The 25,606-nt window shown below is 37.5% G+C and overlaps 1 protein-coding gene across 3 annotated transcripts in view; it reads right to left on the bottom strand.

Annotated features, from left to right (window-relative positions):
* The window catches only part of RABGAP1L (RAB GTPase activating protein 1 like), a 230,906-nt gene that overhangs the window by 198,450 nt on the left and 6,850 nt on the right, over positions 1 to 25,606 (bottom strand). The window contains exons 1-8 of one of the 3 annotated variants that reach the window (XM_085586651.1): positions 22,423 to 24,667; positions 11,375 to 11,542; positions 10,002 to 10,191; positions 8,457 to 8,667; positions 6,415 to 6,589; positions 5,466 to 5,626; positions 4,888 to 4,998; positions 1,178 to 1,244 (exon numbers count right to left, since the gene is read on the bottom strand). In XM_085586651.1, coding sequence (XP_085442777.1) covers positions 1,178 to 1,244; positions 4,888 to 4,998; positions 5,466 to 5,626; positions 6,415 to 6,589; positions 8,457 to 8,667; positions 10,002 to 10,191; positions 11,375 to 11,509 — 1,050 coding nt within the window. In that variant the 5' untranslated portion in view covers positions 11,510 to 11,542; positions 22,423 to 24,667. Of the gene's footprint in view, positions 1 to 1,177; positions 1,245 to 4,887; positions 4,999 to 5,465; positions 5,627 to 6,414; positions 6,590 to 8,456; positions 8,668 to 10,001; positions 10,192 to 11,374; positions 11,543 to 22,422; positions 24,668 to 25,606 lie in introns of those variants that run through there. The other 2 variants (XM_085586650.1, XM_021546018.3) reach the window with 2 other exon arrangements.

Below are 25,606 nucleotides of genomic sequence, written 5' to 3'. Positions count from 1 at the left end.
ATGGTTTGAGATCAATGAGATGGGGCACAGGGATGAGAAATAGTTCTAGGAACCTTAAAGAAAATGAATTAATGGAATGAACTATTACTAGTATGAGGCAAGTACATGCTCCCTGAACTTCTCTGGAACAGTCTCTATGGATCACACAGGCCTGTTAGGGATCTAAGAGTGACTGAGTTCACCAGATTTAAATACAGAGAAAGGAGGTTGAAAGGAAATCACAAATGTCTATTTCTGTGCTACAGTCGATAAACAAACTAACAATTCATTACATCCAACAGTTAAATGTACCTGGAATGTGAATGTAAATAGAATTCAAGACGGAGTAAAGACAGCAATTCAAATATAGTAAAATGGTGTTGTATAGATCTATAGGAATGACAACACCCCAAAACTCATTATAATTTATACAGTTTTTTAATCAAATAATAAAAAGAAAAAATCTGAACTGAAATCAGCAAATAAAACAAGGCAAAAAATGAGATGGTAAATACAATCAGGCCAATAAATGAGTCTGACAAGAGAACTCAATCCTGATAAATAGAACCAGCAGAATGAGCATAGAAATGGACTAGGCAAAACAGGGATGGCTGTAGAGCCACAAAAAGTCTAATGGGTTTTACTCTCCCAAATTTGCCCGAAACCAGGACACTCTAGCACTTCATAACTTGAAATTGGCTGTATTATCCACAGCAAGAAAGTAACTTGGTATTATCACAAAGGATCACACTGTTTTGCAGTTCTCTCAGAAGCAACTCTAAGAAATAGAATACTGTAGAAGGCAAGTGAATACTTCAAATTCTTGGCAAGAATTTAAAATCAAATGAAGGAAACAAACAAAATTTTCAGACCATTGGAAAATTAAGAGCACTGCTCTGGCACCCAAATATGAAAGCAATGATTTGCTCTAATTTTTTAGGGAACACACTTAACATAATACAGAAATCTCACTAATAAATAACAACCTAATCTCTGCTTCACTAATTGAACAAAAGCCAGATACAACAGGTTTTGACATGAATTGAAATGATTTGTCCATCTTATGATTGCAGATATCAAATCAAAGGATTTAAGAAACAAAGCAAAAGATATTAAAAGCTCATTTTGCTGGAGTTTGTTTTTTCTTTTTTTCAAATCACCTTATGTTATTTAACAGGTTATTAGAGCTATGTATTACCATGTCTAGTAAATGCATGTCACTGTTCTTCACATTTCGTCCAGGGCTTAGCAACATCCCAAAGCACCTGTGAAGTTTATTAAAAAAACAAAAAAAAAGAAAGAAAAGTACATATATTAGCTTTTCACAATACAAGAGTCTTTGCTTGAACATAATGGACAGCCACCTACTGCTTCTAATTTTAAGAGTACCTTTCAGAGAATTGTTTGTTATTGTTATGGCAACACTCAGGAAATAACAATACATGTTACAGAAAAGACAATGAAATTGTTCTCCAGAATGAAAATGGCAGAAACTAGCATCTGGCCTGTGAAAACTCAACTATTCCTCAAGACCATTTATAATAAAGAGTTCAAAGATACCAACAATTCCTATACATTAGTGATGGAGACTGGCAGCAAAATATTCACTCTCCCCAGTTCATTTAAAAAATTGTTCTCATGTAATCATAGGAAAAATACAAATTTATTAATTATTCATAATAGCACTGCTGCAAAAAAATCACATAGCATCATAGACCCTTAAAAAAACCCAAGAAACAACAATTTTAAGACTTCATTCTTCAATTTTTTAAAATCTGAATTTGTGTCATATACAGGGCCTTGAATTCCAGCAGTCCAGTCCAATCATTTTACAAGAAAATGCTCTTGATATTTTTAAGCAAAAAAAAAAAAAAAAAAACCAACAACAAAAAAAACCCCACAAAACAAAAGAAAAAACTTCCTCAGACATTCAGATTTTCAAACTTCCTGACTACTAAAGGCACAAATCCAGGTCTGAGGTTCCTGCAAATAATCTCTTTCTCTCCTTTGCTGTTTGTTGCAAATACATAATTCTGTTTGGTGTTTTTATTCATAGTGGAGTATGATCAATCTGTCTTGCATAGGTTTTTTAAACAACCTTAGGTCTTTGCCTGCACAACCAGGTCATTGCCTGGACATATGGACACCAGCAAACAAAATTTTAGTAACACTAATAACTGTAAAAGTCTTAATATATGCAATTACTACCCTACCCTAGCTTTCTCCTATTACATTAGGGGTATGTGGTTTTCATTTTCCACCTCATTACACTTAACAGTAACTTACATCCACAGCCGTATTTTCCATTCTCCATACTCTTTCACTACTAGAATCACAAAAATCCAAGTGGTAAATAAACTAGTAGACAATGATTTTGGTTTATCTTTATCCATAATGCAGTGCCATGTAAAGCACCCAAGGCAGCTCAGATCCAGGATTTGGATTTAGCCACACAAACCAGATTCTCTGAGAGACTAATTCACCTGGGCAGAACCTAATAGCATACATAATACTTCTTGTTCCTGGGGCAGAAACAGCCCTGAGAGAGCTACCACTGATAGTAGTAGGGGGATAATGAGCTCCTGGTACAGTTGCTACACAGAAATGTAAGATACAGAGATACAGAGGCAGGCCAAATATCTGTGCCTTTCAATGACAACAGCTCCCAGATGCTCCTCCAGCTGCAGATCACTCCGGTGAAAGCAAGTTCTGATGTGTGACAGCCAAAACTTTTGGAAACTGTGTTTCCAAAAGAATGGGAATCAGGTACAAGTAACCCCTGCCTCTTACAGAAGCAGACTTATGCTGCCTAGCCGCATCCTGCTGCAAGAAGAGTCAGGGCTTTTCTTCCCTCTTATTTCAAAGAGGAAAATCAGTTCAAACCAGGTCAGGACTCTCACTTGCAGAAGATGGATTTTACAGAAACAGGTGTCAGCACATTCAGCCTCCAACATGAAGGGGCTCAACCACACAGCCAGGATTTAAAGTGACCTGCACAGACTGTGGCCTCAGCCTCACTCAGACCTGCTGGATTTCTGCACATAAGGTGGCTACCAAGCAGCTCTGTGCAGTTGCACATACTCTGCTACTTTCTAGACCAGCAGGAGAAAAATGAAAGAACTGTTATTGTTATTCACCAATGTATATTTTAATTTATAAAAATACAAATGCTACTCATGGATAAGCCTGATAATATTAAGTTAACACCATGACAGGATAAGGGGGAATGGCTTCATACTGTCAGAGGACAGGATTACAGTAGATATTGGGAAAAAATTCTTCCCTGTGAGGGTGGTGAGGCCTTGCCACAGGCTGCCCAGAGAAGCTGTGGTTACTCCATCCCTGGAAGTATTCAGGGCCAGGCTGGACAAGGCTTGAAGCAACCTGATCTAGTGGAAGGTATCCCTGCCCATGACAGAGCAGGGTGATCTTTAAGGTCCCTTCCAACCCAAACCATTCTGGTATTTTGTGATCTTGAGGAATTTCTACCACTAAAGAGAAACCAATCAATATTTTGTTATTCAGTTCAAGGTCCCTTCCAACCCAAACCATTCTGGTATTTTGTGATCTTGAGGAATTTCTACCACTAAAGAGAAACCAATCAATATTTTGTTATTCAGTTCAAGGACACCAGCCTAGACTTTAACCTAAGGTATATCTACAAAACTCAGGATTCACTCTCCTGTATGATTGGTAGCAAACTATACCTAAACATCACTGTATTGAGAGAGTGTCAGTTCTTCCATCTCTGAGGATGAAAGGCTATTTCACTCTCAAAAACATCTTCCTTAAAGCCCCTGACAATTAACCAGAATTTTCTTCCTGAATCCTATAAACAACTGAGACTTGACATCCCCCATTGTGGGACTGAACCTATGTAGTGCCACACATGACTCAGAAATGAGCATCATCTCTTCAGCTGCTTTGATCCAAATAAAAACTGGCAAAACCCAGGTCAAAGAGGGAACAAGAGCAGGAAGGGCCAAAGTAATGCAAGAGAATAATTTTCTGCATCACCCCAACCCAACCCCAGGCTCTGTCTAAACACCAGGAAGGAGAATTTTTTCTCTGAGCAGCAACCAAGTTTGATTTCCTGAAACCATTACAAAAGATTTTTAAAATCTTTAGACCAGGAACCAAATTTCTTCAGAAACATTTTTTGCATTGTAATTTTCACTTGGAAATACCTTTGAAGATTAAATTACTCAGAACCTCAGTCTGATATAATTTGAATTCATCTTTCACCCGTTTTGAATTTTAATCTTATCAAGGGTAAGCACATAAAATGACTTACAAGCCTGTGTCATTCCAATTAAATAACTTTTACACAGCAAAGCTTGTGGTGATAAAAATAACATCCCCAACCGAATATTCGAAACACCACCAAAATAAAAGCTAATTTCTAAGTAAGGTACTTGTACATTGAGGAGAAAAGCAATAATCAAATGCTATTCATAAATGCCTCATTAATTGAATCCTGAAGGCAAAACTGTTTAAATTAAAATTACACTGAAAGTAGATTTTAAGTCAATGAGTAGCAAAAGCCTAATTTTACAACACAAAAACAACTATAAAAATTCTACTGTATATCCCTTGTCTAAAACTTTAGTTTCCATTCTGAAGTAAAAGCTTGAAACCAAGTCAAGAGATCAGTCATGTTTTGGGAGGGCTGGGGGCAGGTTTTCTTGATTCTCCTGTTATCTTGAATCTTCTTTTCACTAGAAACGATTCTCTCATTGTTACTCTTTTGCTAAGATTGCCATCTGGTGGCACAAATTCTGTTGTGCAATCATACTTTGTGTTATTGGTACATTTTTTTCTACCACATAACTTGCCAAGTCGCAGAAAATTACGTTAAATACCATTCTTTCAAAAATCCAACCTTCATCATTTACATAAGATTTTTACCTTTCAATGACCAGTTCTTTGTTGGAAAGTTGCTGAACTGTGATCACCACTTTCTTCTCAATTCCCTGTTTAAGTTTGAAGTACAATTTATCTCTATCCTTTGGCACAGGGCTAAAAGAATAGAAACATCCTTCAGCAGGTATACAACATGAACTGTTAAATACAGAAAAGAGTTTATGCTTTCTAAACTTTAAATTAATTCAAAATTCATTAGATTTTTTTAAAAAAATCAAAAGAGACCACTAGATGGTGTTTACTTAAGAAATTTAGTTTGAATAAAGTTTCTAAAAGACTTCTTACTATATTTTCCATTTGCACAGACATTCATTGAGCTTCGCTAAAAGAAATTATGCAGTGAAAAGAAACTCACTTGAAGAAGGTATTCTGAATTATCTTTTTACAGAAAAAATAAATACAGAGAAAACTGTAACATAAAAGAGAAGCTTCCTATTTACAGCATGTCCACTCATGAAAAGAGGTCAAATGAATTTTGTTGCAATACAGTAGCTGTGAGTGTGGCAAGAAGCTCTGTGCTTTTTCCAAAGAGATTTCTGCTTTTCCCTTTTTATCCTGATTACCTAAAATTTCCTTTTCCATCATCTTCTTTGACTTCTAAGGAGACACTGAAAGTGTACATGTCACTGTCAGGTGTGGGAAGAACAAAGTCCTTCACATGATCAGACGCTTGTTTGGAAGAACGCTTGAATGCCGTGGAGAAACTATACAAAATTCGGCTGACCTGCAGAAAAGCAAAATCATTAATACTGTGATCAAAAATAAGGGTGTTTTTAATGAGGCATTGTGAGGTTCTTGAAGGTCAAAAATCACTCGCCTCTTGTACTGAACACATATCATGCCTGATGTACCATAAAGCACTGGTGTACCACAAAGCACTCAACATCACATGTTCAATAACCAAGCCATTTCAGCACCAACATCTATTTCCATTCCTGAGACATTCCCTGATCATGTCATGTTCAGGGAGTTAAAATAAATTAGATTTGAGATTGGGAATGCAACTCATTAGAGGACCTGCAAAATGTACTTTTCAAGTTGTGTTTTTAACAACACAACATGCAGCTTGCTCTGGCACATGTCAAAACCCAAGGACGTTTCTTCTTTTTTAGCATCTTTTCCCACCCTAAGCAGTCCTTTTCTCCCAGATTATCACACAGCTCTTTCTAAAATATCTAGGGGAGAGCACTGTAGCATGGTTCCTTTTATTTCCAAAGGTATGCATTGCAAATTCAGTATGAAACACACCTAAATGAAGCCGGCAAAAGCCCCAGATGAGGCTTTCCAGATCTTCCAATTGCAGCGTGCTTTGGAATTTTGTTCAAATACTAAAAGCAAAAACTTAAAATCATAATAATATTCATGTATGAATAGCTGCACTTCCTGCATAACTCATTCATATGTGCTAACACATTTTTCAAGGCACTATATACCATTTCCACATTGGGAATGACCTCTTCAAACACTGTGTGAATCCTTCTTCCCAGTCACTGTGCACCACAGAATACTTACAGCTTCTTTAATCTCACAGGAGAAAACATGGATCTGGAACACTTCTGTCCCACAGCTGCTCTCAGTAAATGCAAAGCAGTCACTCTCTGAAGTCCCATTTTGCCCCCTCACACAAAACAACACTTTATAGATGGGAAATGAGGCTATCTCCAAATTGCTCAATTGATTAATTATTCTGGCAAGAAAAGAAACAGGGAAGATCAAAGGAACAGGTCAGTAAAACAGACAGGCCTACCTAAAAGGCTTTTCTGCAATTAGATAAACAAGGATCTAAACTCTAATTATTGTTAAATTCAAGTAGATGAGATGGGCAACAGGAACAGACATGTTATGCTTTACAAATTTAAGGTGTAAACGTTCCTGGTTGTAATAACTTATTTTATATGCCATAATACAGACAAATACAGCACCTCTAGATCAGACAGTAAACAACTGCCATTGTGAAAAACACAAAAGAAATGCAGAAACCACAGAAAACCATAAACATGTGATTTTTATACAAAGATCAAAGAAAATGCAACATTAAAAAGAAATTGATATATCTGTTTAAGAAATCATTATGAAAACAATTTCAGAATCAACAGGACTATACAGCTTAGCAAATGCTGCCACATTCAGGTAAATATCACAGATCTAAGACCTCATCCAAGGATTTTAAAATACTCTCAAACATAGAACCCAAAGAATATTTGAGAAACTTTTAAAGCAGGAGTGGTGTTTCAGAACAGACTTGTAGATAGTGACTTTTAAAGAATAACAAATATTCTCCTCTGTCTTTTCACTACTTCTCCATATGCACATTCACATCAAGGACCAATGAACATTAGTCACCTAAAAGCTCAAGTCTGTAACAATAAAAATATAGGCCTAAAGGCAAGAAGAGACCTGGGAGGATTCAGTACACTAATTTTGGCATAACGTGATAACTGGAACCTCACAGGACAAGTATTCAGACATCGGGTATGAACATATTCCTCAAAGCCAACACTAGCATCACCTAAGCTTTGATGGAATATGCTATGTCACATGTGGATTCAATTTCTCAGTTCTGTGCAGGTTCTTAAGCAGTCCCACATTTACTGATCTCCTCTGAAACTAAAGATCAGAGGAACCTCCTGTTTCAGTTGCAAAGCAACCCTCCTGAATGGCCACACTGAGTACAAAAAATAGGCACTGAACACCTTACATCTTGTGTCCAGGTGACTGTTGCTGTTGTACAAGTATACAAATGAAACAATTTTATGATGTCAAATGAAACTCAAATTAGGTTCAAAGAAAAAAATGGAAGAAAAGAATACAGGTTCTTGAAGGCCTTCTCTTCCTCCACAAGACGAGTAAACACAGCTCAGGCAAGGAAGGAAATCTAATCATATCCTTCAGGTACCTTGATATCAGACCTTAAAAATAAACATCTTAGATATTGAAATGTTCCCTACTTTTGGATGCAAAATGCTACAAGTGCATGTTTAGTACACCCTGATCAAGCAATTAGACTCCCTCATCACTAATTAAAAGACCCTTCTCACATGGGAAAAGAACCTTCTCTAGTATCTGGAGACTGACATCACGAGGCAGACATGGGTCAGAGCTTGCTTCTGCACAGCAATGACTGGAAACAGACACTGGCACCTTAACTCTGAACAGTAGACGGGAGAGTCTAAACTACACTTCTACAGCAAACCCAAGACCAGAAGGACTCCTGCAACACATGAACCTTAGAAGTGTTGACTAGGGAGGTCAGGAGAGTACAGGTATCATCAGCTCTGCCTTTCCAGTATCTCTGTTATTAGATTTAAGCAGATATTAAGGTAGAAAGAGATGCTTTTGCTGACAAGGTGTGGTAACTGGCACCACCAGCCATGCATTGCATGCTAAATCTGGGCACACATTTTGCTGCTTCAGAGGACTTTCTCAAAATTAACTGTCTTCAGCAAGAACCTCAAGCACAGATCCAGCAATTCTAATTCCCTGTGCAAGTAACAAAGTGAGAAACCACTTTTTATGTGTCTGCTTAAGCAACAAATGAAACTCTTGTGTGTTACCTTACAGAACCTTCTGGAATGTTTGGAACATAGAGCGTTACAGGTAAAGGGGCTTGACTTGAGGACTTCATGCTTGCCATGGCTTGTAAAGCTTCTGGTTCATTCCGTGGGGCTGACACCTTTGTACAACCCAAGTAAGTCAGTTTGTTAAACAACACACTGTCCTCTTCCAGGGGTTCACTGGGAGAAGATGGCCTCGGTGCAGAGATTTCTGAAAATTAAGAAAATGCTTCTTCAGCCATTTGCTTTTATTTTTACACATTTTTTATTTCCAGTGAGTTCCACAGCAAAACCTCCTACATTTTCCAGGAACAGACACAAGAGCAGACAGTTCAGCTCCAATAGCAAGAAATCTATTTGGCAGCTTAATATTAACAGAAGTCTGTTCTAATCTAATTCATGTTTCTAAGGGTAGCATGGGGACAAACTGCATTTTGAGTCTCTTTAGCACCACAGAAACACAGCACAGACATTCTAAATCTTTTTAATCAGTCACAGAATCATAGAATATTAAAGGGCTGGAATGGACCTTGAGGATCACCTAGCCCTGACCCTTCTGTGTGCTTTGTTATTCCTAATTCTTATTAGAGCTGATACTCCTATAATACTTAGAATCATGAAGGCTGTAAAACGGAATTATTCCTGTTGGGGCTGGAGTGGGGTGAGAGAAACATATCTACAAGTATTTCTTTGTTCATTCATGCTAAGGGTTGGGTTCTGTCTGAAGAATGTCAAACAGGAAGACAGTAAGGTAAGTTTCTCAGAAATACAGCAGACATGTAATTAAGAGAAGGGTGTTTCCACTTCATATAAACTATCTTATTCTACCACAAGAACATATTTATTTTATTTCCAACAGATGCTATGGGAATTAGCTGACAGAATACCACAGAAGTGCCCTGCATGCTATTGAGGTAAAAAGAATTACAGCTTAAAGCACAAAAAGATGACCACAGCCTTGTATCTCTAATATATGTAACAGAACACATGTATTTTTATACCGTAGGCTTTTTATATGTATCTAAAAAAGCTGTAATATATTTTACTTAATAAAAGCTTTCAGTCCTCCCCTTTTAATGAAAACTTCAAATACCAGGCAAGTACCACAATCATTCCTAAGCTATCCTTACTGCTACCTGGTGACACCATCAGAGGTGGACAGTTCAATCAGTTTGCTCAAGGTGTATTTCATCTGCAGGCAGAACTATCCATAAGCACTGCCCTGAAACTTCTTGAGCTCCAGCAGCAGCAGATTCACCTCACCTGTCACCCACTCACCAACTCATACAATCCTTAGTCCCAACTAATCCTTGGCTGAAGACAAAATGAACATTATCTTGAACAAAGCAGAGTAGATCAAGGTATCAGTCTGATGATACCTATTCTTACCTATAATCTTCAACTAAGAGGAAGCTCCAAGGGTATTCTCCAACATAATTTTGGATTGAAGCCATGGAAAGCTTTATTTATTTTAGGGTTAACTTGAAACTCCATAAAGAAAAAACCTGCCATGTGTGATGAAGAGGGAAAGCACTCGGGCAATACCTGTAGCAGAGGGGTCTAAAACAAGTTGCAAAGATGGCTGGGTTGTTTGTCCTGCTGACCCATCTGCAGCTGCCTGCCCACTGCCATCACTGAATCCTTCTGGGACTGCAGTGACATCCTGGTCTTTCTCAGAATCCCGCAGTATCTCTTCCATTGCCTTCTCCAACTCCTCATCTCCATCTGAAAATACCTGTAAGCAGAAGGAGATAACATTTTTTAAGGTATTTATAGTTTTGCTTTCACTATTAGTTTTCAAATATATAGTCTTGCTAATTGCAAAAGTTAAGAAACTTTGCTGAATGAGGCAACAAACCAAGAATCAATATAATTGAATCAAATACGATCCACTGTCAGATCCCCTTACATAACATGCAGATGTTCTCACTGCTAATTCAAAAGCCATCAAAAAACTACAGATTTCTCTTAGAATAACAGATTTATGTATTTAGCGCCCCCCATCCACACTAGAGGTCAACAGACTTTGCTGTAATTAGTCTTAAAGAAAATTTTACTTTCTTAGTAATATCCAGTCAATGTCAGCTGCTTAATTATTTCTCCCACACATAAGAACAGTGCAAGCCTAAGGAAACAAAAAAATTGGAGATACATGCTCCTTAAAAGAAAAACAGAACCTTTCACAAGTACCAGCTTTTCAGACAAAAAAGAAAACCACAGCCAATGTTGCATCATGGATTCTGCCTCCAGTTCACCAGCCTCTTTCCAGATAATGTCTAATACAGACAGAAATTGTCAGCTGTAAATAACTGTCAAACAGTACAGCAAAGACAGAATAGGTACTTGCTGTCACTTCAGGGGGAACAAAGTCCTATTGTTCCAAGCAGACCAAAACCAGTACATTGGCTACTACAGTTTAAATGGCAAAATTTGAATTTAACCTATCAGCTGTCACCAAAGTGCTAAAATATTCTGCTATTTAGACGTAGAAATCTTTTAGAAAATGTCTTACTTATGCCTAAAGTAGCACTAAGCAAGAAAACTAAATTAGAAACTAAAAGTGCAAGACATGGTGTAATCTATTCCTATAAAGTCTAATTACATGTTTTTAAGATAACAGTCTCTGATCCCTCAATAAAGAATATTAAGCTTTAAAAAAAAAATCTCATTCTTTGTAAAGCCCTTTACTAATGTACAGATCCACAGAATACAACAAAGCTAACCCCCAAAGAAGTTATTAAAAGAAAACCTGAACTGCCACTTTTGGACAGGTTTGTTTAATCCAAGCTGTTAATTTCACTGGTAGCCAGCAAGGACAAAAGCGACAGTCTAAAACTCTCCTCAAACACACACCAATTATGCACTCTTTTCATCAATACAAACCTTGCTACACATTTAAAAAAAAAATCATAGCAAACCTTTAGCTGTGGCTTCTCATCGTTTCCAGAAGCATCCTCAGATTTCTGATGAACCAAGACAAATTCTTCATTAATTAACGTGGATACGGTCTCAGAAATCCTGCTGGCTTTGCTAAAGGATGTTTTGACTTCCATCTCAGGTCACTATTCTCCTCCTGCCACCAGAATCTATGAATGAAAAAAAAATTAGTTTTGATGCTGTACACAGTGTATTAAGAGACATCATATAAAGTTATTGTGGAATAATTTAATACTTAAAATTATACTACTGTATTTCTCAAACTCTGATTTAATTGGTATAAGCAACCTTATCATTTTTAGGTTGTTTAAAAATCCCATGATTTAACAGCAGTGGCTGTTATCTATGCATATAGATAACATATGAAGAGGTTCACTCCAGAGCTTTGACTTCACCTGTTTTTAATCTTCCAGAATCTGCTTCCTCTACCTCCCTAATTTGTGCCCTTGGTTCTCCCTCATACAGGTATTTTCCTTACCCAGAATGTCACAAAGCTCATGTGAGGATACAGATTACTTGAAGACTAACTTTCCAAAATCTGCATACTAAGTGTATGCTCTCCACATAAAAACATTCTTTAGCAATCACTTATGTTTAGGGGCTTTTGTTATCCTTTATATCTATAGGTGGTAAAGTGAAAAGTGGTACTACTAAACCACAACCAGATCCTTCTCACCTAATTTCCCTGAAACCACCTGCAACAGTTAAAATTAACCACACAATTTAAAAAATATAAATACAAGTAATGTAAACATAAATATAAAATATCTACATCAAAACTATAAATAAACAACCAAGAACAAGTTTTCCCATCTCTAGAAACAGAAAGGGCAAAATAATGTTCAGCCTATGAAAGTCCCTATAAAAATACAGAGCTGAAACATTCCAAGAATGTCAGCATGAGGACACCTATTGTAGGTATCCACCAAATAAAGCCAGCATGACCTACAGTAACTCACAATGTCTTCCCTCACTCCTTAGAGAATAAAGAGCTGAATCTTAGACTTTTTGTAACTATTTTAAATTCATCTATTTTTATATTTTCTGTGTCAAAAAGGGGAAATATATTTTCAGACTCCATAAAAGAAGCATGTACTTCTACACATGGTCCACTTCCAGTCCAGTTTCCTGAAAAGCACTGCTCTGGCTGAGTGCTGGGATATCTCGTGCTTAGGAGTCAGAGCTCAGGTGAGTCACACACAGAAGCACAGGGGGGAAAATCTGTGACTGTCACCTCTGGGTGGCTGCAAGGTGCCCAAGGAGGAACAGCTCAAGCCACATCTGCTGTGAGCAGGAACAAGAAGAGGTTAAGCTTCACCCTGCCCTTCCCAGCAGCACCAAGGAGCAGAACTGCACCACTCTTGCTTCTCTTCCAATTCCAACCACCCAATGATCAAGGAAAGAATGCTGACTTAGGTTTAGCTATTAGGAACCAGAAAAACAGCACATAAAAGAACAAAGACATGCGTGTCCTCCACCATTTTGAACAGGTATTACTTATGATGTTAAGCAGGAACAGAAAGTTGAGCAATTTCAAACCAAAAAAGCATGTGTGGAAACTAGACAACTTTCAATACTAGTATTTTCTATCATTTTTGAAACTATAGTCAACATGCTTTTGCCCTTTCAAAGACTTGGCTTAACTTATATGCAGCTCCTCAAAAAGCTTTTCCCTCTCTCTAACCAAACCACAGCTTTACCCATCTACCCAGTCAAGGTATTACATGTAGGAATCCCAGAAAAAAGAATTCAAGTTCTTTAGATAAGTGACTTCTACAGCATAAAAACTCATTTGAAATCACTTTATAAAAAAGGCTCTAAATAACAGCTGGGATACTCAGAGTAGCCCACAAATACAAATTTGGATGAGCAGTTTCACACATTCTGACACCTTTCATATCTCTAGACCAACCACAAACAGGAATATTTTCCTGTAATATGATGTAAGCAGAGTTCCACCCAGCCCACATAATGGACTCACTGCTGCAATAGATTTTGTTTCATTTTTTTAAAGCCTTAAAGATTTTCTTGGCAAGAGAAAGACAAGGTTTTCCCACACGAGATTTTAAGTATGTTACATAAAGTTTAACTACCTGTATTTAACAAGTGCTGTAAAAACATTGCTACAGAGCTTGTTTGCAATAAAAAACAAATCTAGCTTGAAATACTAATTTCAAAGTAAATCCTCTATGTGAAAGTGAAGGTCAGTTATTACAGAACTCTTTGAAGGCAGTGAAAAGCCATCAGTTATGGTCCCCAAAAACAGTATATCCTGAAGAACCACTATCTTTGCATGACATCAGCACTGGAGAAAACAGTAGAGGTGACTGTCAGTCAAATTAGGAGCAAAGGTCCAGGCTATCAGAGACTCCTCTTCCTCCCACTGCACACCTCTTACTGCTGCACCTGATGATGACAAAAAATGAACCCTCAGACACTACTCCCAGCACACCTGCACACAGGAGGGATCACAAGATATCCTACTTTGACAGTTTTGTGTTTTAGTCTCATTAATTTTTGTGCTTGCTTATGGGAGAGTAACACAAACTCCAACATAAAATGGTTCTACTTTCTTTTTCATCAGTCAAATGCAGACTGCCAACATTGTTATCACCAGTTCTTCTTTCTACAGTGAAGAACCAACAGGCAACATGTGAACTAGGAAATGTTTTCTGTAGCAGTATTTCAATAATAAAAGGAGGAAAAATGTATCATTTGTAAAGCCAAAGAAAAGTAGGATCATGAAAATACAGAAGCATAATGTATTTACTAAGTACACTAAATACTTATTCTTGCCCCATATGGGTAAAGGGAGCTTTAGAGAATTTCTACATCCTAAATATTAGCCTGAAAATAAATATTATAAGCATTAGAGCTCCTTACTCAGGTCAGATACTTTCACAGCATACCATACACTTTCTTGTAATTACTCCTGAGTTATGAAGCCTTTAATGTGTTTAGAGTGTACTCCAAGTCTGCCTTTACAAGCAGCTTAAACCACCACAACCAGTGCAGACACACACTTTCTATACATAACGACATTAACTGGATAAATTAGCACCCCAGAACCCCTTTTCCAGTCCTTCATTACTGTCAGTGTTCCCCTAGCCCACTGCAGTACAAACAAAACCACTTTAGCTTCAGTTTGGCAGTAAAACACAAACACAAGCAGATCAGGCATTTGGGAAAAGCTTTATACAGCAGATTTTATGATCAGTCTTTGACCAAAAACAGGTTTTAATGCCAGACACCAACTATCATAACCAAGTTATTTCTTCAAACTAAACAATTTCAACTGACATGAACTTTACTCAAGAGTATAGCTGTGATTCTCATGAAGACTATTGTGACTTACACCAGTTATCTAAAGAGAAAAGATTTTTATTTTTTCATTATAAAGACACAGGATCTAATATTTCAGCTAAGTGCTTTTGAGGAAAAGCAATAAAAAGAATGAAAATTTCTCTAAAAGAATCATGCATTAAAGTTGAAAAACAGAAAAACATCTGAAGAAGCTTTTTTATTCTTTAGTAACAAGAAGAAACACACAAACATTCTGGACTTTCCAGTCACCTGCAGCCAGTGGATGGTCACTCTCATTTCCCTTGTGTCATTGGCTCTAGTCCTCTTTTTCACTCACTACCAAATTATTCACTTCAAACCTCCCTTTTCCTACACACAAAGAAAAATTGACAGCTGACATACTAGACACAAACAAAAACTAAGAACAGACTCTACTACTAAACTCAAGCATCTAATTTTTTAAATTGCCCTTTCTGATGAAAAGTTTAAAGTTAAGAATGTAAGAATTTATTTCTGACTGCATTAGTCAGAACATACAGACAGCTGTTCAGTCCACAGTCACATCAGGTTTACTCCCTAATGAGCTCAACAGCTGAATGCTGGCTCAGAATTCTGAGGAATGAGGTTTAGCATTTGCTTAACCAGTTTGAAGTTTCTGGAGGGCAGCAAACAGCAATGAGGAGCTGACAGGAGTCAAGAGTGGCTTCTCCAACAATGCCCTCCAAAAGATGACAATAAATTCTGCTGCCAAAGTTCTCTTCACAGCAGGAAACACTGGGAAGTGTGTACTGCTACTGCAAGGAAGTCATTGCTACAAAAGAGGAACCTTGAACAGTCATGCTTGTTCCTATAGAGAAGATATCTTCCCCCATCCTTTGGTGAACAATATCTCATACACACACAGAAGGTCAAGAACAAATACACAGGAGAAATTTTCTAAAATCAGTGAAAGAAAGACATACTCTTTCTTAATTATTTTTTTATAAGACATTCAGAAAAGGTTTTCTGACAGATTTTAAGAACTTATAAGATACAAAATTATTCAGACATAGTTTTAAGAGAAAGTGTGTGTGGAGGTATGATGGATCTTTCTCCAAAATATATTTTAAGCTATAGATTCAACACAAGGACTGCAGAAAAACTGTTGCTTCTATCTGTGAGCTTTATTATGTAGTTTTGCTCAAGCCAACCTCTCTGATGTACATCAGTTCCCAGTGTTTTGCTTACACACAGTCCTGGATAAAAAGTAACCAAGCCATACTACTTGGACTGTTTTGGGTCCAGTGGTCATAACTTACCTTCACATATGTTCAGTACTAAGCTGTGGAAGGCTCAAAGCCAGCAGCTTCCCCACTTCATTCCAGACAGGCATTCCAATTTCACTACAGCTGCCTTTGTAAAGCAGCCTAAGTGATTAAAGAGCAAGAGAAGGTGAAGAGCAGTGATTCCAGAAAAGCCAGGGGGATTCAGCCCTGAATCAGAGCAAGGGACACAGGATAGAAAACAATCCTGATTCCTGCCCTCCATAACTCTGCCATGTATTCACACTGAATCCAGACTTGCAAAAACACACCACATACAGAACACCTAGGCAGCAATGTACATCCACAGGATTGCAGAGCACCAGAGGCCAAGGCACTGCTGGCAACACACACACCATCACAGGAGAAAGAATCCAAAGTTCTGGAAAGCCACCGACTTTCCAGAAGAAAACTGCTTTGCAGACCCGATAGATGCAAACATTTCCTCTGCAACCTGGTCTCCAAAAGTAAAAATTATGTTTACATGAACCAGTCTTCTGAAGCAACTACAAAATTTTTTTTGTATTTACTTCCAGTTTGTGTGCAATAAATATTTCAAAGTTACTGCTCCAGGTCACTGTTTGTAGAAAGAAAAAAAAAAACTCTTTTGCTTCAGTATTATAAGCACCGAAAACATTAGAAAATATGGAGCTATGAAAAGACAGCAATTAAGATAAAGGTTGACCTATTTTCAGTAAGCAACATGAAACATCCCATGAAAGGAAGTTTTAACTGCTTGAAAGAAGATAATCAAGAGCAGGCTAATTCATATTTTTTAGCAGAGAAACAAAATCATCCTGTATTATGGACAGGCTTGTATAAAAGACAGGCTTCAAGGCCATACAGCTTGCCTGACAATCTCAAACTGCAGAAAAACCCCAAAAAGCTGGGAAATAAGTTATACCTATTTTCAAATCTATGGTTCCTCAAGAGAATCTCTGGGACCTTTGTGAAGAGGAAGGTCCAATAAGCTATGCAGAAATTTGTCTTCTGCTAACTGAAGTCTGAAGTAGAAATACACACCAAATGGCAAGATTTATTCCCTTTTTTCAGCTCCAGGACACAGTGCATGCCAGCAAAATGTGCATTACACTGACAAGCCCTGCAATCACCCCATGACTCATTTCTCCAGATTACTGAAGTGGCGTGGTGACTGCCACAAAGACATAAAAGAAATGGATCAAAACTCTGGCTCCAACCCCATGAGCTCCCTATCTTTAATGGGGGACACTTTCCCCAGAAAGCCAGAAGTGCTGCAAACACACAAAGCTTCACCTTTTCAGTGCTTCTTCATTGAAAGGCTAAACAACCTGATAAAACTCCATATCATTCTCTATGTTGAGGCAGAACAGCTTACTAGCTGCCCCAAAACCCTCTTCCCTACTAACTGACATTCGCAGAAGAAAATTCTAGATGTCATAAAACCAGTTTGTTCAAATCTCACTGACCACAACAGCACTACAATTTCAGCTTAAATTTCAACTTCTCTGTGTAATCTTTTCATGAGAAACCATCTCTTGTGCTCATATTAAAAACTGTTCTATTATCCACACATTGTTTCCTAGTCTTATCTCTGGCAGTGAAACATTATGTAAAGCATGTAATGGAAAAAACAAACAGCCATTTATTTGGCTTACTGATACAATTTCCCAGGAATAAAATAAACTTAATAAGCAACAGAGTTGTATCACTGTATTTTAAACACATACATATATATACATTAAAAAATCCTTCTTATTTCCAGGAGAGCAGTGTTAAGAACAAAATCTTTCCCAAAAAAAAAAAAAAAACCCACAAAACACAACAACAAAACAAACCCACAAAAAAAAAAAAAAGGGCAAAAAACCCCAGAAAGTAACCACTGTTATTTTGGCAAGACTGTCTCCTCTGAGAAAGCAAACCTCCACTATGTAGCCAACAGCAAATAATTAGTCTGTTCATGATGGCAAACTGTTTGGAATTGTTGTACTGGGTGCCTAGATACAGAGGTTTCTCCAGATCTTTTTGCAATTCAACAGCCAAAATCAATCTCATAGCCAAAGAAGAGCAATTTAAGGAAAACAGAATCAAAAGACAGCTACACAAACAAGAAAATGTCTGTGCTCTTTCAAAAACATACTACATCTGCATTGCCTCAAATACGTGATAAGCAGCACCTGTCAAACACACCTCAGTGTGAATACTGAGACATTTGGTGGAAAGGAGAGAACCAGCTTTCCTGACTCGAATCTCTGTGTTACACACAACCCACTGAACCACTTAAATATTACAGTCACAGTATGGAGTTGTTTGAGGGGAAAAAATACTGCTTTTATTTAGCTTAAAGTTAAAACCACAGAGGTGAAGAACCATTCCCAGAGGAATGGTGGGCATATGGTTGGTAGTGAGCTGGAGCATGACTCAAGCAAGGCAAACTGAAAAAACTGACTTCACCCCCTAAAATGTACATACTGGGTGGCAGAAGCATCATGAACACTAGATGAAATACCAGGTAAAGGTAAGGGAAAGCATGTCAGGAAAGCTGCAGGCTACAAAGGCAGCCTCCCAGCAATTTGGGGGCTTCCTTCTGTTTATTTGTACAATTGGAGCAAGCAGGAGTCATCTATGACAAGCCACACCTTAGAAAAACAAAGTTATAAACAAGGTTGGTGGGATTATTTTCAACAATTATTTAAATAAATTTTCAGGCCTAAGATTTGTCCACACATGGAAGAGACATCAGTAGAACAGAGCACACAAGCACACTTGCCTCTTGCTGCCACAGACTGATTAATGCTGTTTCAAAGTACAGCTGATGTTTGCTTATCCAATTAGTGTTTAACCAACCTAAGGAAATACATTTTATTCTCAGCCACTTAGGAGAAACTTTTCTCCTATTTATTCCCTTCCAAAGAGTATAATAGTTAAGTATTCTTTTGCTACTCTATAGGGATATTACCAGTCTTCATGTGTATTTTATTAAAAATAAGCCAACAAACCACACTTTATACATCAAGTTCTAGCAAACAGGTTTACTCATTTAAGCAGTAGCTCATTCTGCCTCAAGGATAAAGCAACTCTATTACACTTTCACACTGCTTCCCTGACATCAACTGAAAACTAACACTTTAATCTCTGCAGCCAGTAATTGATTTTTAACTTTGGAAAATATAAAGTAGCAAGTAAGAGTATGCAGTTTTTCAGAGCTGGCATTTGGCAAACCCAAGTTGCTTTTTTTGTCATTGCTACATGATGCTTGCAGGCAGCATTCAAATTGAAACCAATCACCAGCCAAGTTACCCAACTGTATCACCACTCAAAAATATAATGACCTATATTCCAGACGAAAGCATAAGCATAATGCAATCCTTGTTTTAAGGAGATTATTGAATGGTTTATTCCCTAACTGTAAAAATAGCATTGTGGGTCTAATGCAGTCAACAGAACAACCTCTGTCCATTAAATAAACTGAGTATTTCTACCAGGAATTTTCTTCACGTGCTGCTATGTCCAGAAATAATTACATGATGTAGAGCAAAAGAGCCCATATGGACGAGCAGTATGAGACAAGGCAGCAGTGATCCCAGGTGCCAGTCCTCTTCTGTGCCAAACAAGTGCCCTATCCTGTGCCACCACGCCACTGAAACCCACCAGAAACCCAGACTCCCTGCCCTGCACTGACTGCCCCAGGGTTAGTAAAATCCTTGTTCCTCCAAGCCAGAATTGAAGGTTACAACAATTATTACCTTGAGGTTTGCAACATGCGTTCTGGGAATATCAGGTTTTGCAGATTTAACTCAAAATCCTATTTTATTCTTAAGCTCATTAGGCACCTCTGTACCAAGTGCAGGAGCTGCCACCCTGCAGTCAGTGCAGCAGTGACTGTGGCATGGACTAGACAATGTTTCATGGTCCTTTCAAATCTCATTCTCCTTTGATTATTTTTTAATCTTACATCTTTCATTCTAATAGTTGACCAAGGCAATCACAAGTTTTAACTGAATAACAACACTAGGCACTTTTTTCATAGTTCAATCACAGATTTTCCAAAATTGCAAGGACTTTGAGTTTTGATTTGACAGCTACATCTAGACTTCAGCTGATACTGTTGTATCAGAACTGTAGTTTCAACAGTGTCCCCAATACTTAACAAGCACAACACCCCCCACCCTTTGTAATATGAAACAAAACCAAGCTTCTTGGTAAAAATAAAATACTCCCACCTAAGTTTATTTTAAGCATTTCCATTTAAAATAAATTGTCACATCTATTTAAAATCCTTTAGGTTCAAAGCCAGGATTTTACATTGTCACTTGAACATAGAAATATTAAGATATAACATAAAAAGATGGAGAGAGAAACCATAGTTATTTTAAAGACTAAGTGAAACCTGAAAGTCACCTGCTTGAAGCTGAGAAATAGGGAACAATGTGCACGGCAACAAAAAGCCACACCAAGTGACCCTCTTTCTAACCACTGTCCCCCTCCCAGCTCTATGTACGATGAAGTGCACTGATTCAACTACCACTAATTTTTATTTGACCAGTGAATTCTCAACATGCTCCACATGTCACAACTAATCTGCTGGCATTTCACATGGCTAGGCCAAGTTTTCATACATATATTCCATAATGCACCTCTGTTGTTCATTCCAAAGGTCTTAGAAAATGGAAATTCACAGAAGATAGTAAGACCATTCCCTTAACAGAAAGATGATCTTCCATCAGTAAGAAGAGGTCTTAGAGGGGACAGAGGATCACTCTATCCCCTTCATCATACTATGATAAAAAAAAAGTATGGGCTTTCCTTCACTTTCTGGGTTTTTTTTTGCTTTTTCCATCCAGAGCCTAAAGAAAAAAATCGCTTCATTCATTATGTTGATCAAGAGGAGGAAAAACCAAGGTTTCTCCTCAACATTCAAATCACTGTTAAAAGTCTTTCAAATTACCTGAACTCTTCCAGTAACTAGTATGAGTTGTGCATATGAGAGCTTCTGGAACACAAGCACTAAGGAATGATGTGGACTTTCCTCAGCTGAAAGAGACTTACTGGTTTTTTTAAATGACAGTGTGTTTGTTGAGGTTATTTCTCCATGTGATCTAATTCACTCTGTAATTCAAATCAGAACTGAAGTTTGGAAAGGTAGTATGAAAGCAATCAACTAATCCCTCTACCTGCTCGCGGAATTAATAAACAATTAAAGAGAAATTTATAATTCTGACCAAAAACATACTTGACCTAAAGGAAGTATCCTCCAAATCTATATGAGCAAGTAAGTGAAAAAGGTACACCAAGAAAGATGTTTTCAGTGCACTACCTGCAGTTACCTTCAATTCCTTGAAGCTGCTAATAATAAACTCATCTCGGAGTACTACAGAAGAGACTCAAAAAGTGACCTTCATAAAATGATGACAGGAAAGAAAAGGTTCCAATAGATCAATTAATCTGGGGCTGCCAATGGAAGTTTTTCACTTGTTTTTGCAGGTTTTTTCCCTAGTAATCAAAATTAGTAAATAGAATTGCTATAAAAGACAAAATCTCTGTTAAAAACAAAAACAGACTTCTCCGATACTTCTCAGGGTTAAGCTATCACTGGGCTCAAGGAAAAATCTCTCAATTTAATTTTTTTTTTTAAATGAATAAACTTAGCCTCTTGGCCAGATTACCATTATGTAGCTCTTATACACCTCACTCATAATATTGAATTAATCTTGTGGATTACTTTTGGCCTAAGCCTCAAATTAATCTACAACAGCCTATAAAAATCAGAGAATAAACTCTTGAGGGGGAAATACATCTGAAATAATATAACATAGCTGCTTATATAATAAGAGCAAAAAATCTTACAAAAATACAGCAAAAGTCATTCATTTTCTTGATGCAATTTTCTTGTCTCACATTAGCCAACAATCATGAACAAACCAAATATCTAGCTGATGAGGCTGGCTATCCAGAGCAGTTTGAATTTCAAGTGTTTAATCAAATTTCTAGTTTGATAAATTCACTTGATTGCACGAAAGAAGACATGAGAAGCCAAAAATCTGTGTTTACTATGCCTTTTTTGTCTTAATCAAAGTTTCGCTCTCAAATTTTCAGAGAGCTTCCCAACTATTACCACACTGTACCATCAGTTTCAACATAAATGATGCATGGTGTTCATTAAATGTAGATATGAAAACTGATTATCCATGTTTACATACTGAATGCTTCCAAAAAATACTTTTACTTAAGGAAACAAAGAGATGAAGTTACAGACAGCTAATCTAAAAGTAAAAAGTCACAGAAAGGTGAAGTAGAACAAAAGGCCATGCTCTATGATGTGGTTATATAAACCAGTTTTTTCCACCTTGTTGTCAGCATCCTGCCCCTGTTTCCTTTAAGTGAGGGTGTTAAGTTATGGACAAGCTACTGAAAGGCCAAACACACAGTTAAGAGACTGCACCTACCAAAGGCAGTGTCCCAGTCAGCCTCGGAGCCAGAGAGGGCAGTGCTGCCCTGCCAGGTCCAAACCCGTGGAATAAGGAAAGCAATTTCAATGCAAGGAATCCAAACCTGTTACAGCACATGTTGCAGTCAGGATGGCCACGATTCACAAAGTATCACCATACAACTTCAGAAAGATTCAGCCCACGCAGAGCATCACCACGCCACCCCAGAAGGCTGCAAGCATCTGCTCCTCTTGTTCTTCAGCCCAACCCTTTATCCCCTCATGCTGATGCATTGCACCTGTGCCCTCTGCTCCCTTTACTCAGGGCACCTGGGCACTGCATGGCTCATTGCTGCCAGTGCTGCTCACCTGCTTCTCACAGCTGAGCCCACTATGGATGATGCTGGGCTGCAGCCCCACTCCCATTTACCACAAACTGTGTCCCTACACAAACCTAAATATGAAATGTGACCTAGAAAAGCAGCAGCATCCCCACCCCTCATCCAAGTCTGTGCAAAGTCAGCAGTGGGGTGTTCAGAAGCCCCAGCAAAAGCAATGATAATCAACTGCACTGTGCAAATGTAGAATTGCTGTGGCACCTCACATGAATTTCTTGGGAAACGTACACAATAACTCACCTGCTCTTTCCATACACCCCACTAAGACTCCTGGAGCTCAACTACTGCCAAATAACAAAAAACAGAATCACAAAGGCCAGAGAGAGAAACTGGGAGAGACTGCTGGAACAAGGATCACTTCAACTGGTCTTATTATACCCTTTGATTTCTCTGGCTACTATCAAAAACTCAATTCTAAACCACACTTCAGTCTGACCCCTTGATGTTCAGTCTGAGTTACTGATATCTCAATATGACAAAAAAAAGGAAGAATCAGAAAGAGGAAGTTATAAGGGTCAAAAGCAAATTGTCACTCCAAGCAACTACGGATAACTCCCAACTTCACATTAGTGTTTTGAAACTTGACAAAGTATTTTCTTGGACATTTTGATCGACTCATTTCCCCTCTTCCCTCACAGTTTTTACACACATGTAATAGGAATAAACAGTAAGATTTAACCATCAAAACAATGTAAAAATCAGTTGCTGACTTCCATTCCTTACTCGTTTCCTTAGAATTGTTTAACAGTTATGCCAAACAATAATTTTACTTATCAGTTCCTGACTTCTTGTGAGTTTATACTGCCAACACTAATTTTTAACAATTAGGATCAAGTATGGCAGGGTTAAATACACCTTTTATGGTATGAGTGCACCTCTATGTGCAAATACAAACTGTCTACATAAACAGAAGGGACCAATGTCACTGGACTGCCTGACCCAAGTCCCAGCTGAAGTTTTACTCCAAAAACAACTGCTGGCACACACAAAAGTTCTCATTCAACTCCACTGCTGCTTTTAACAAACACTTAAGTTCAAGCAGAAGTACTGAAAAGCTACCCAGATTTCAGTTGTATCGGGAAGATTGAGGAAGTGGAATATGGCCTTAAAAAAAGCTGCAAATCTTCCTACTTTCTCTGCTAAGAGCACACTTCACTACCGAGCCCCAAAGTGAGCACAACAATGCACAGAACACAGACCAAATTCAGCAGCCAGCACCCGGGGCAGCTGTGCAGCGCTGCCACCAACCACTTATTTGAGAGTTCTCTTCAAAATAACAGGAAATAATGAAAGTATACACCAGTGGAACAAAGTAAAATGAAGGGTTTACAGAATGAAAAAAAAAAAAAAATCCGTTTCCTGCCACAAGCATTTCAGGTTTGTCAGTCTAAATTATATCATCTAGTATTTGTTTCTCACTAACAGCTAATTAAAAAAACTCCAAGCTTCTAAGGATAAAAATACCAGCTTGAAGCATTTGAACTCTTAATAAAGGGAAATACACCAATATCTTATTTAGATACAAAGAAAAAATTATTATTTTCCAAATTATTTTCAAATTTTAGCTAGCTTTTAAATTACTCCACCAACTTCTAAATTAAAATTCTGGACCTTGTATTTTGGATCTAAATACACATATAGAGAGTCAAAATACTAGATTAAGAATATTTGCATTTTATTTTCACACTGATTTGCCTACAGAGGCCTGAACACCGAAAGGGCACAGCACAGCTTCTGTCCTAATTAAAATCTCAGGATGAGAATAGAGTTAGAAAACAAAGAGAAAAATAACACACACATGCTTTTTAAATTGTAATGTATTTGTTAAAAATAAAAATATGTATTTGTATTTTTACAAATTTTTGTACTGCAACAGATCTGTGGATCCCAGCAAAATAATTTTATCTAATTTCAGAAAAAAACAGTCATATTTTGCATAGGCAATAGAAGTACAAATCAGAACTGTCTTACTTACTATGCTGAAATAGAGGATAACAAGATACCAGATTTCCACGAAGTGCAGTAATGAAGTCAAAATATTTAAATTGATCTTCTTTAAACTGTTTTCCACTGAAGGAACTTCAGAAAAGGCAGACTGCTACAGAATTTATAACCAAAACGTTCAAACCCAGCAGAAACATGCCACGCTTACACCACTGTGAAGCTGTAACACCTCCTGAGTAATTGTATTTAACAGAAAAGCAAAGCATTCAAATGTAACTACTTCTCAAATAAACATTATAGGGAACGGAGAAGGAAATTCATTTCTGGTTAAAACAAAAACCAATTTACCACAACAGGGTCCATTTCCCTAAACAGCAGCAAAGATTATCAAAACGAACTATACAGTTAGTTTACACTAAAAGTCAATCCTTTGAATAAGATTATTGGACAAGGCCTCAATTCTCATTCTTTTTCCTTCCAAAATGAGATATTAGGTCATATGCATGGACATCTGTAACAGATCAGCATCTGCAATTTGCTTTCTACCCTGTGTGACTTAAGGTACGTACAACAGATATGACCTTATCAGAAAGGTCAGCAATACTTGAACTGAAAGCACAGCTGCCTAACTCAGCTCAACACCCTGAAAGTCAGAGGTTTAGGCATCACTTACCACTGACAAGAAGTGTAACCTCATGACTATTCCATAATTACTAAGTAGTTGTCTTCTGGAAACTTGTACCATCAGACCTTGCAATATGACATATAGAGGTTTTGTAGATGAAAGAATAAATAAATAAATAAATAAATACACATACAAAATGTAAGGCACATTCTGAGAGCAGTGTATATTTGTTTACT

The sequence above is a fragment of the Lonchura striata genome, chromosome 8 (assembly GCF_050655825.1).
Source record: "Lonchura striata isolate lonStrDom1 chromosome 8, ASM5065582v1, whole genome shotgun sequence".
Taxonomy (NCBI): domain Eukaryota; kingdom Metazoa; phylum Chordata; class Aves; order Passeriformes; family Estrildidae; genus Lonchura; species Lonchura striata.
This window is presented reverse-complemented; position numbering and strand designations above follow the sequence as displayed.